This window comes from Colias croceus, chromosome 7 (assembly GCF_905220415.1).
Source record: "Colias croceus chromosome 7, ilColCroc2.1".
Lineage (NCBI taxonomy): Eukaryota > Metazoa > Arthropoda > Insecta > Lepidoptera > Pieridae > Colias > Colias croceus.
Genome location: NC_059543.1, coordinates 8,301,042 through 8,314,385, shown reverse-complemented (window position 1 = coordinate 8,314,385; position 13,344 = coordinate 8,301,042). Strand labels below are relative to the sequence as shown.

Sequence of the window (13,344 nt, the reverse complement as noted above, 5' to 3'; positions counted from 1 at the left end):
CATACACATATAAATACGTAAATAAATATGTACATACATTCATATATATTACACAAATACACATACGAACTTAAAGAGGAACATCAACATACATGTGGAACTACATAAATTATAGGCAAGGAATAAATTCAAATAAATAAAGTAGATATATTATAATATGTTATGAAGCTGGTTGCGATAAATATTGCTTTAATGCATTCTTGAATACATTTATTGACTGAGCACGTCTTATCGATTCTGGAATAGAGTTCCAGAGGTTGATTGCAGACACAGTGAAGGAAGAATGGAAGAAATAATAATAAAATAATAAAAGAATATATACTTATTTTTCATTTAATACACAACTAATACGTTGAGACCTTCAAGAAAAGAACTTATTTGTCCTTAAAAGGCCACTAGTAACACTGTAACTGAGTTCCCTTTGCTTGTTGTGACATAAAAAAAAAACACAATTCATAGTTATATTATATTGTTTTGTAATGAAAGTTTAAGATAAACAGTCCCAGGAGAATATATCATTGAAATCTATATATGTAAAAATTAAACCCGTTTCGCGTTGTCACGGCATCACGCGTGAACAGGTGGACCGATTTCGATAATTTTTTTTATTATATTCCTTGAAGTACGAGGATGGTTCTTATGTAGAGAAAACGTAAATATGTACCACGGGCGAAGCCGGGGTGGACCGCTAGTAGTTATTATTAAAGAATAGCGATACCTACAGCGTTAAAATTTTTGAGGCGTATTTTTAATGTGGCCATATTCAGTTTTTATTTCACCTATTTGTGCGTTTCTTAAAATCAACAGCCATAAACACACTTAAAAACATAACCTTATTTATGCAGAGGGATAAAAATTTAATATGAACGTAAAATAGTTATACAGACTCTAGAATAAGGACAAAAATAAAATCGCCAAAATAAAATGACGTAATAAACTGAAAAATATTATCAAGTGAAGAAGATAAACTACCGTAAAGTATGTGATTCATTTTATGGAATTTTATAGACCGTCGTAAAAGGAAATGTGTGAATGTTGGGTAAATAGTCTAACGTAATATTCTAACATTTCTTAGTATTAAAGTTTGTTGAACATGTTCCTCTTTCCTTTGAATTGTTAGCATATTTTTCATTAAATATTCTATACTATAATTTTTCATTAAACATTATATAACATCCACATAATTACTTTTAATAGTAAAACATAAATCTCTTTAAAAGAAAAAGAACATAAGCGAACTGTCTTTGGCCATTTTTGTATGTATTTTGTTGCTTTTTAAGACTTTTCTGCCAAGCTTCTAAACGACAAATGAAGCGATATTTAATGTAAGTAGGTGTATGTGTGCAAACAAATTCTATTGGCTCTATTACATAGATGTTGTTATAATAGCGGCTGTATTTTATTATTGAAAAAATATAATGGTTATGGTTATAACCAATAATTATTAATAGCACGCATATAATATTGAAAGTATTTAAGTGGATCATGTCCACGGATAGATGTAATATAAAATAATCATTGATACAATTAAATCTCATTCCTGTGTTTAATTTGGATAAAATTTATTTAATGGTTATAAAAATAATTCCTGTTTATATTGTAGGTACTAGCTTTCCGCCAGCGGCTTCGCCCGCGTACCTAGTCAAAGAGAAACCGGCATAGTTCCCGTTCCCGTCCTTTTTGAGATTAGCCCGGACATACAGACAAACGGGCGAAAATTCTAAAAACTATGTTTTTAGCTTCGGTACTATCTATTGTAGATCACGCCCCAAGTATTCTTTTAAAAAAATATTCAATGTACAGTTTTGACTTTCCTACGATTTTATTATATGCATAAATTCTTGTGTTTCAATCGTTTAATAGACTATAATATTATATTATTAGCTTCGCCCGCGACTTCGCATACCTACTTGTTAAAGGAAATTCCCATGGGAATAAGATATTTCACCGCGATAAAAATGAATATAATATGTACTTATTATGTTGAGATAGTGAGAGACCGCCTCCTTGCTACAGTGGTTGACGCGTGAGCGTAGAACCGAGGGGTCCTGGGTTCGATTCCCGGTGGAGACGACGAAAAAAAAAAAATGTCTCGGTCTGGTAGGGCACAGAAGGCTGATCACCTACTTGTCTTTAAAGAAAAATCGATCAGTGAAACAGATGTATGCATAATGCATCTGCCCCTTACCCCACTACGGGGACATGGGACTTCACTTATTATGTTGAGAAAGTTGTAATCACCGAATTATTTCCAGTCACAAAAATCACTCCGTTGCCAAGTGAAAGAAAGACAAACAAACAAACAAATAAAAACATGCACACACTGTCGCATTTACGATATCATAATAGAAATAGAAGGTATAATATTGTGTTTTTTGTTTTATAATCTGTTTCATAATCTATTCGTATGTTAGTTTATACTAGCTTTCCACCCGCGGCATAGCCCGCGCAGTCAAAGAAAAACCCTCATAGTTCCCGTTCCCGTGGGATTATCGGTATAAAACCTATCCTATGTCCCGCGATAAAAAGTAGCCTATGTCCTTTCTCGGGTATCAAAATATCTCTATACCAAATTTCATGCAAATTGGTTCAGTAGTTAAGGCGTGATTGAGTAACAGACAGATAGACAGAGTAAGTGCCCTTACGCACTAGCGGTTAACCGCAGGGGCGGCTAACCGCGCGGTTAGCCGCTTTCCCATTTTATTAAGCAACCGCTTATGATTGTACGCACTAATTATAAAAGCGGTTGCATGTTAGCCGCCCCCGCGGTTAACCGCTAGTGCGTAAGGGCACTTACTTTCCCATTTATAATATTATAGTATGGATTAATGAATCATCTGTGCAAATAAGGAAATCGAAATTTGAAACAATGCCTCATTAAAGCCTATATATCTGTTCTATTCCTAATTATCTCCATGGTGAGTTATACAACTAATATTTGGATAAGCGGATTTTCTCGTTTAACATTAAATTTAAACAGTAACATACTATTTCAATTCAATTAACTAGGTATATATTTTTATTCAAATTCATATAAGACATGGTATGTATGTATGTATTTAGAAAAAATCTTAATAAAAATCCCTAATCCATCTTTATAATATTATTATCACATAGAAAGTATATTTAATTTTTTGTAGCGACTTGACATTGATATAGCATACCTTTTTTTTTTTTTTTTTTTTATAGTGGGGAAATCTTCTTAGATACCCCCGGCTCCCGGGGATGGAGCCGTGGTTATGTCGGATTTCTACCGACTAAAACCCCACTCTGTTCCATCGCGCTGCTTTGGACGGAACTGCGGGAACGGTTACGACTCTACCGCGTGTCCCGCCCAGCAGATGCCCGTTTCCAGGCCCACCACTAGATCCCCCCTCGCTGGCGGCTGCTGGAACGAAGGCTTACGCCACCAACGCGCAGACAATGGATTTTTCCCCGCTCCATCATCCGCGTTCCCCCGAACCCCCGACCCCATCACCGTCCGGCCGGAGGGTGCACGTCGGAAGGTCCTCCGATGTGTGAAATACACGTCGAGGGACCCTCCGGCGCACTTTTATAGAGATTACCTCGCAGCCCCCACCTCACCAGAGGTGGCGGCCCTCGGTCCGGCCCCACGGACCGGATTACGAGTTGGCAGACGGCCGTTTTACAGCGGCCGCCGCTCCACACCTCTCTGCAGGAGTCTCCGCGCGTCATCACAATGACGCGTCGGGATCCCGCCCTCCGCTGCACGGCGTGGCTTGCTAAACCAGCAAGTCAGCCGCGCCGCGACCTCTGGCCGCCATCCACCGCCGCATAAAAGCCGGCTGCTCTCTGGTCCAAAACAGGACCTCTGCCGTCGGGTCAGTCGAGGCTTTCCAACCCCGACTGCCGTTCAGCGCCACCTTTGCCTAGTGGACACGAGGTCCACCAAGCCACGACCTCTGGTCGCCATCCCACGCCGCACACAGCGGCCGCTGGGCCACACCTAGCCCTGGCCGTCGGGCCGGTCGAATCTCCCCGACTCTAAACCAGCCGTTCAGCCCCTCGCTGGTCCAATTTCGCTTCACTCAGAGGGCCATAACTCTGAGCTACTGAGCCCCTCCGCCGCGACAAGGCCTGGACCGTTGGGGGGTGATATAGCATACCTAACTCATCACTACATAGTATAAAACAAAGTCGCTTTCTCTGTCCCTATGTCCCTTTGTATGCTTAAATCTTTAAAACTATGCAACGGATTTTGATGCGGTTTTTTTAATAGATAGAGTGATTCAAGAGGAAGGTTTTATTTTATTAGGTTTTAGACGAAGCGGGCGAAGCCGCGGGCGGTAAGCTAGTATGATTATAAGTTAATTCTCGGTGTGCCATGTAGGAACTGAACTTTGCAGTTATCTTGCTTTTGACAATCAATCTGTAAACTCAGTTATATTTACATCGAAGTTGACATTGTTACCGACTTCCGTAGCTGCAACATCTCGTCTTTAGGTTACCCTAATTTAGGATTTCCGTGTTCCTGTAATAAGATACATAAATATTTTAAGTGTTTAAAGCACTTTGAATTTACTACGAGTAAAGGGATCGCATATTAATGAAAAGAGGCTCCATTATATCCTAATGTTTATTCAGCGAAACTGTTAGAAACAAGACTGAAAGCCAAAATTGAAATCGTAAAGAGAAAGCCCAATATTATAGCGAGCAAATTGTAATTATTAATGTTTGTTGGGTTTTGATCAAATACAACTGAATATTAATGTGTTATGATTTGAAGCCTACAATTAAATGACAGTTCCTAGGTTTTCTAACTCCTAATGATATATTTGCCTCGTTATATTAATGTATCCACGTGAAATTACGACTAATTATAACGACGTTTAAACCAATGTGTGGTTCAATTTCATGGCATGGCATTAAATTTTTAAGGATGGTAAAATATTATTTCTAAGATTTTGATGATTTCTTTGCAACTATATTTATAAAATAACCGGTTTTTAAATTTTCTACAGTCACTTAATCAATTAAAAATATATAATATTTAAATCGTCGAATCAAACGAAAAATAAATGCCAATAATAGATAAAATATCCTGTCAAATCACTACATAAAACAAAGTCGCTGTTCCTATGTACCTATGCTTAGATCTATAAAACTCGGTACAAGGTTTAAACATTATTATTAAAGATTGTTATTATACAGGTTGGATTTTTGTTCTTCTATCTTCAATGCGAAATAGAAGTCTAAAATATTTCTGAAAATCCTCATTTTTTTCAATTAAATTCACAACATAATAATATTATCTTTTCTAATACAACATTTATTCTATTATATTTTCGTGAATTATTGTTGGAACACTATGTTCGTTTAAAATAAACACTAAGTTTAATATTATCATAATAATGTTGTATTTTCGATTTAAAATATTCACTTGAAATATGTTATTTAAATCGTTGCTGAAGTTATTATTTGTTAGAGCAAGAGAATATTTCAGAGGATCGACTCTATTTTATTTATATTCTGTATGATTCAATTACGAGTTTTCATTGTATTTTTATTATGTAATAAATAATGTTAGTATCAATATTATCTTTATGTACTACGTTATATTAAAGTGTTGTGTGAATCTAAAATATTTATAGAATGGATGGATATTAGCTAAATTGCTGAATTTTATTTTATTGATACCTTTCACTATCTCTAATGATAAGTTACAATCTATACGATTTGTATTATATTTACAATCTTATACGACTACAACTTTAATATAAAATATTATTAATTTTTCAATTTTAACTTCATCTTCTAAACTCAAAGTGATATAACATTGTATAATCAAGCATATGACTGCCAAATGCCAACATAAAACGAAATAATGCACAAAGCCGCATGAGATACAATCTTCTTTATTCTAGTGGTTTTACTTATTCATAGGTTAACGATGTCTCGGTTGAGAATGCGCCGCACTCGGCAGCGGTAGACGCCCTACAAAATGCAGGAAACATTGTGAAACTGGTAAGTATCTGTACGTAAGTGGCTCTCTTTACTCCCGTAATAGGTACGTACTGGAAAAACCAACGGAATGACGCCATTATATGAACTGTCAGATTACTTTGTCAAGCGTGTTGTTTGTGATGTCAGCTGTTTAGTGTTTACTGCGTTGCTGTTTTTTATTGAAGAATTTTTTTTTTTTTATTATATTGAAGAAATTATAGTCTATATTATACTTTATTAAAATTGTGTTATGTAGAATCTGAATTCTAGATCATCTGATTATCATACAGTATATTCGAAAATTGTAAAAGAATCTTGCCTTTCTTAGGCAATATTATATCAAGATTATAATATCATTAACATTACATCATTCTGACAGAATTAAAAAAAAGAAAATGTCTTAAATTTTACATTAATACGATATTTAAATTCCCTTTACACTCAAAGAATGACCTATGAACCTAATTACCGCTGAAAATTATTAAAACAGACGCGTTCAAAGATTATTTATGTGGCAGCGAGTGCGGAGGGCCCGGCGACCAAGGGTGGTGACACTGTGGAGAGGCGTCCGCGGTTTGGGGCTAGGCATCGCTGGCGGGGCTGACGACGCAGCGGGCGGCGGAGGCGTCTTCATATCGCATATAGCGGTTGGAGGCGCCGCGCATCACGATGGCAGGCTCAAACTGGGCGATAAGATACTGGCTGTGAGAGATGAAGACGTAAGTTTAGTTTAACTCGTTTTTCTGGTTACTTTTGATGTGTAGATAAATGTGCTTAGTCTTCTGTTATGGAGATTTATGAGTTTTGAACAATAATTGAATATGAAAACACTGCGATATTGCTAAATGTTGTATCTGGATAAAACAAATAGTAAGTAAGCATAAACATTAATTGTCTGTTACCCATAGGGTATAGAGACCTCATTAATCGGTGCAACTCACGCGAAAGCAGTAGCGGCATTACGAAGCACTGGAGACCACGTAACCCTCGTGGTTCTACCCGCGGCATCTATGCCACCGGTCGCAAGAACCGCTCCGCTCTACTCCAGTAAGCACACCCTATATACCACTCTATAAGAAACTTGAACGCAAATTGAATAAAGCCCTTTAAAGGACTTGTAGACGATCGCGCTAATTACAAAAAGCAAACTGTTTTATTTGCTTTCTGCTTTAAGATACATACAGAGATCGTTAGCTCGTTTTGATTGTTAATTTTCTCGAAATTCCCATTGTTTTGTGTTTCTATGTTTAATTGTATATCAAACGCATACAATTAGGTACTTTACTGTCGAATGTATTACAAAATACCATATAAAGATGCTATTACTGACAGTTTATGTACAATAAAAGAAGGCTAGACAATATGAAAAGCCCATTATGGTATCCTATGTGAAATGTGCAATATAATTTTTATGTAGGTACTTTTAAGCACAACACACATTCACATATAATAAGATAGGCTGTGATTTTAACGTACGCGGTAGCATTATGTAAATATATAACCACTTTGCCGATTTCCTGCGTAGCTGCGGTAAGCACTCCGGTCGGTGTAATCCGATTCGTTCCAATGATCAACTCCCATATAAATATTTATTAACTCTCATTACTGTCTCGGTATATTGATTAGTACTACAGATCCACCCCAATCGATTCGAGTGAAGTATTTTTTGCTGTGAAATAAAAATATAATATTTAGTTTCTCTTTTTTATATTCGCTATACCAGATTATTGCGTCCATCGAAATCTGATAGTATTCGAAGAAATTAAAACCAAAATATTACCGTATGTCCTGTACGCAAATCAAATTGCCATGGCCGTGTCGCAAAAAATATATATTTTTATATGCAGTTTTATAGGAATCGTGTATATTTTAAATAAAAAGACTAATGTTTTATTGATAGCTCGTACACAAGCCACGTCATGTTCCACGCTCCATGAACTCTCTGAAGAGGATCCTAGTAAAATACCCAGGTTAGTATTGTTTGAATTGACTTTTGTTATAAGAACCAGTAGCGTAAATAGGTATTCATTTTATTATTATTTAAAATGTCATCTACATCAACAGTAAATAATTTTATATAACAATTTTTTTACTTAATTGTATAGGTATTGATAGATAAAATTATTATTATTGCCGCCTTTACTTTATATTATGATATCCAGCTCATTGCCAAATTTTTCCAATGCACTAGTACAGACAAATTTAAAATACCGTAAATACTTGCAATTAGTAAGAGGCCTGCCCGTCCTGATTATAATTAATTAACAGTTTACTGACTGTCACAGCTTAACCCTTTCCAATACAACAAGCAATGCTTTCAGATGTGTACGCATGGTGCGTTTAGTCAGAACTGGTTCCCGACTAGGAATGGACATAGTCGGAGGTTTGGGCGACGCTGAAGACGGTAGCGAGGGTGACGCGTATGGAGTATTTGTGTCTGGCATAGCAGTTGGTGGAGCGGCGTATGGCATGTTACATAGAGGAGATAGGATCTTGAGCGTCGATGGACATGATCTGACTAGAGCTACTCATGAACAGGCGGCTGCTGCGCTAAAAGTAAGTGCATAGATCAATAAATATGTGTAAGCGTGAATGGAATTGATTGTATAAAAAATAATAAACACCTAATTGGCTTTAAAATTATTTGTTACTGAATATAGTGACACTATTTATTTCAACGCACATTCAAATAAATTAAGTTTAAATTAAATAAGCAGTGAATAAATTAGCTTTTTTCCATGCATTAGTAAGTGTGTACTTATAGTAATGACGGAAGGGGTTAAACACACGAGTGTCACTAGTCAACTGAATTTATTACATTTAAATCATAACTGATAGAATATTATGCAATAACACACGTATAAAGAGCACACGCTATACACAAATGCAGCATGTGCACTTTATACATGTGTCCCCACATATTGAAGTCTTGTAAGTACTTACCTAATAGGTACATTCACAATGATGAAGATACATTTTTGTTTTGATATAGTATTCCGGAGGCGCGGTAACAGTGGCAGCTCAGTACCAACCCGAGCAGTATGAACGGCTGCGCGCGCGCATCCGTGCGATCAACGCGGCCGCCATGTCTCCACACACACACGCGCACCACACACATGTTCCTGTACAACCCGAATTGCACATTATGTATCCTAGGTGAGATTGTTAATGTTATACTTTTTTAACCTTAGTCTCTTGGGGTATTTTCTTAAGTAGTCAGTAGTCAATCTTATATGTTCTGTGACAAGAGTTTTACATGGTTTTTCTTTGCTAGCGTTTATGGTTCGGTTGAATTGATAAATTTTCAAGAAATATGGCACATTGATATTGATAAGACGTCATTGAATCCTTGCTTCTGCTGTCAGCAAAGCCACACTGATGACTGAATTAATAAAAGTTTTCCCCAAATGCTTTATATTATGTGTACCTATACCAAGTCATATAAACGGCACTTCTTAAATGCAGATATCAATATGTAATATATTGCCTGTAGCTATACTTTTATCCTTCCTTTACTATTTTATACAAAAATAAACAACAAAAATAATGAAAATAAACATCCGAAAATACGCTAAAGATAAAAAACATTGCATAGGGTTGCTGGAATAACAGGATTAAAACCACAATACGTTCCGATTCTAACTCACACCAAATAAAGCCCACCGCGTGATTTGCATACTGTATAGTGTATATTCTATGATACTCTGCGATACAAAAACCATTTACAGCTTCATAGAAACATTCGAAATAATTGTGTCTGGAAAAGTTTTTGTCGATTTGCAAATATTAGTTTTGCTTTTGCTTCATTACACACGTTTTGATTGGATTACGTATCGTATTTACTAACGATTTTATAAAATTAATGCATTTACAATAATTATTCCGCGATTCAATCAAGAAATCAAGCAGCAACCAAAAAGTAATAAAAGAATCGAGCAATTTTATCGCTACAAGTCGTGAATTTATTTAAAATTATTATAATACGATGCAGCGGCAGAAATGCTTGAGAAATCCTATCTAGTTGCAATCTATTTATTTAATGCTATCCATTTAAGATAGTAACTAGAAGCGTTAATTAACCAACTTGATTAGACGTGTCAGGGAGGTATACCGTAGTTTCCCGTGGGTTTTTCATAACACGAATGAAATGTTACTCGAAAATTGAGTGGGTATATTTATAACAGCTATACAAGTCTTGTACCTAGCTGTTTATATTAAAATAGCTACTTATATTTTAAAGTATCGATTGATAGATTCGGCAGCTTACGGTAGAGCTATATTTGATAGGAAGTTTTAAAATTAGAATTTATTTCGGGTTTAATTATAAAGAGCTTAACATAACTGTAACATTTTTAGGATGTCGTAAATTGTTGAAATTCGCAATTCTATTTCAGATGGCTTGACGTGTGGGTGGATAGCAATTAATGTTAATAAAGTTGACGTTAAAAATCTTCGTTTCGAATTTGACTCTACATAATATTTTATGGTCCTCTTCACAATGAACAGTATTGGCCCAACAAATGATCGCCAATGTTTGCCGCCATTACGGTGATTTTGAATGATGATGAACCTACAATGCTGGACGATGATAGACATTAAGGTTCTCTACACTATCGTGATTGCGTCTACTCGTCCAACGCTGCCCACTGTGAAGAGGGCTCATAAACAGTTCTTTAGATAATTTATTTAGGATAATCAAATGACTTATTTCTCTTCACAGATAGCAGTTCACAGTCTGCGATATTGAGCATCGAAAGGACTGATCACAGGTTACCTAAACGGGAACCCGCTTTCAAGGCACCAAGACTACTAAATAAACTATAAAATACTTATCAATGTATGAACATTTAAATTTCTGTCATGTTTAGTACGTGTTTGATACAGAATTTGTGGCTATTTACAAGTTAGTATTAATAATAAAAAATGTGTTTTTAATTTTATAAAATAGTCATAAGTGCTGTAAAGATGAACAAGTTTCCCGAATTATGGTATGGACGATAAGATTTCATGAACTGCTGTATAATTGTTTCTGTTAATAAACGACACAATTGGTTTGGTACCAGAAATAAAATGAGATATTAGATATAATTTGAACTTCATTCCATTACAATAAATCACCTGTTCAATTGCATTTACATTAAGTTAATCATTAGGTACCTACCTAACGACGATGAAAAAATGTATGATCAAGAGTCCCTTGTTCCCCCTTTTCTTGGCATCGGGAAGGTGGTCGAAATAAATGTTTATGAGGCATAAGAAATTGGGTATTATTTGTAATATTTATTGATAATTATTCCATTGAGAGTTAACCCATATCCTTTTTTATTGTTTTCTATTCTATTCTATTCTATTCTAACTGTAAATTAAACATGTAAATATAAAAAATTGATACTATTTGGTTAGGCAACAATTATTTTGTAAATGTAACGAACCATGTGTAAGCTCTTTACACACATCTTATTTAATCCATGTTTTAAAGTGTTTGTTTAATTTTAAATTAATTATAAAATTCATAGTTTTAATAAATATCTCGATGTAAATATTAATCGTTGTTATGTAAAATTGTAAAGTTTCGAAACTGTGATACTAAATTAAAAAAAATATTACTGGATAATATTTGACGTCATTCTGTTGTTTTATTTCATCCTTAAACCTGTATCCAAGCCTTTATCATTCTTCTGACGTAAGAAAAGGCAACAGAGTGAGCATCCTAGCGAAGCAATCAAAGCAACTGCTGCTCGGTTAGTGTGGATGTGGTTCGGTCGGTCATAATATTATAATTAAACGGTGCTTACATAATAACTACAAATGTTATGGCGCACGACAAAAAAAGTAGGATCATTTGAAAAAAAAAAGGTTTGCAGTTCAGTTTTTTTTTTTCAGTTTTATATAGTTTCATTTTCATTTTTATGTAGTAACAAATGGCAAAGCTAAAAATATATTCAGTGGTTAGTCTAACTTTTCCTTAAGATTTTAAATTATAATTGTAGGTTAAAAACTCTACACCTCTGTTAAAAATTGTGACTTCGCCGTTATGTGACCCTTGTTTGACGTAAGGTGAAAAATTTACTCATTTATTACAATGGTCCTCGTAGTAAAGAAAGCTAAGTTCCATATTTGAAGGTGTAGAGCTTTTATTAGTAAGAGCTTGTAGATTAACACACCAAGAGTTAAACGTTTGGCTCTACATAAGAATTTGTAAATTTTTCATAGTGCAAGTCCTACAAAAAACCCTTAGTAAAATCTAACCCTAAGTCTTAGCAAAATTTTACATGAAAATGTTTTTTGGTGGGTTTACATAATACACACATCATTATTTGTCTTTACAAGTTATTCACAGGTAGGAAAAGTCTTTAATTTTCATGATATAATTTGGAGGCAATTAAGAGGGATTTGAATCGGCCTTACGGCTTCTTTGTTTTTCATACATTATAAACTTTTTAAGCCTTCAAAGTACCTAACCATACTAACCTAACCATACCATACTTTTTTTGTAACACACCTATAGGTACAATAAAAACAAACCAAATATGGAAGATTAAATAATAATAGTATCTAATTACATTTATGAAAGTTCATTCACGTATATAAATCTTAATTAAAAATTCATTGCATCATTAAAACTTATAAATTAATGGCGGCGGTTCAAAGGTCTAGTTAATTAAGTTAGCTACGATTATGCAAGCTGAGCGGGATGATTTCTTTGTGAAAACCCTTTATGCCGTCACTGTAAATAAATGATCAAGCAAAAATTACTGAACACCGTTATCTTTTTATAGGAGGTTTTATAACCTACCTGAAGCTATATTATAGTATTATCTGAGCTGAAGCTAATTTGCAAAAAAAAATATTTTAAAATAATTAGTCATTTATCTTTTCAGTAGGTAAACGTTATCATTACATTTATTTATTTTTTGATTAGGTAAACATACAAATAATATAATTTGTGGGAACTTTGGTCTTCATTATATTATGTTTTTTGATTATAGTTGTCAGTTGTAATAAGGAAGTAGGTACCGTCTAAACATCATAACATAATTATGCACACTTAACATAAAAAATAACATACCTATCTCTGAATACGGAAAGGCTTAGCGTACACAAGTCAATTAAGCTTCAGTCAACGTCAATGCACAAAAACTTTAGATACATACCTTAACGTAGTAGAGACATAGGTACCTTAAAGTAGTAGGAAATTGTTGCTATCAAACGTATTAATATTACCTTATATTTGTATAAATTGCTCTATGGCATGTTAAGAGTAAATTAAGCGTTTAAGTTAGCTTTAAAGGCTTTTTTTGTTAACGGGGAGAAAAAGCAGAGTATGTGAGATTCTTACCCACTAAAACCTCCTCGGCGGCCAAACCCGAAGCAGTTTTA

General features: G+C 34.8%; 1 protein-coding gene across 2 annotated transcripts in view; it reads left to right on the top strand.

Annotated features, from left to right (window-relative positions):
• Window positions 1–11,503, top strand: part of LOC123693388 (disks large homolog 1-like) — a 33,171-nt gene extending 21,668 nt beyond the window's left edge. For both annotated transcript variants that reach the window (XM_045638463.1, XM_045638462.1), the window contains exons 5-11: window positions 5,905–5,985; window positions 6,483–6,683; window positions 6,873–7,011; window positions 7,865–7,934; window positions 8,286–8,520; window positions 8,957–9,120; window positions 10,685–11,503. In XM_045638463.1, the coding sequence (XP_045494419.1) occupies window positions 5,905–5,985; window positions 6,483–6,683; window positions 6,873–7,011; window positions 7,865–7,934; window positions 8,286–8,520; window positions 8,957–9,120; window positions 10,685–10,688 (894 nt within the window). In that variant the 3' untranslated portion in view covers window positions 10,689–11,503. The remainder of the gene's footprint in view (window positions 1–5,904; window positions 5,986–6,482; window positions 6,684–6,872; window positions 7,012–7,864; window positions 7,935–8,285; window positions 8,521–8,956; window positions 9,121–10,684) is intronic.
• The last annotated feature ends 1,841 nt before the right edge of the window (window positions 11,504–13,344 follow it).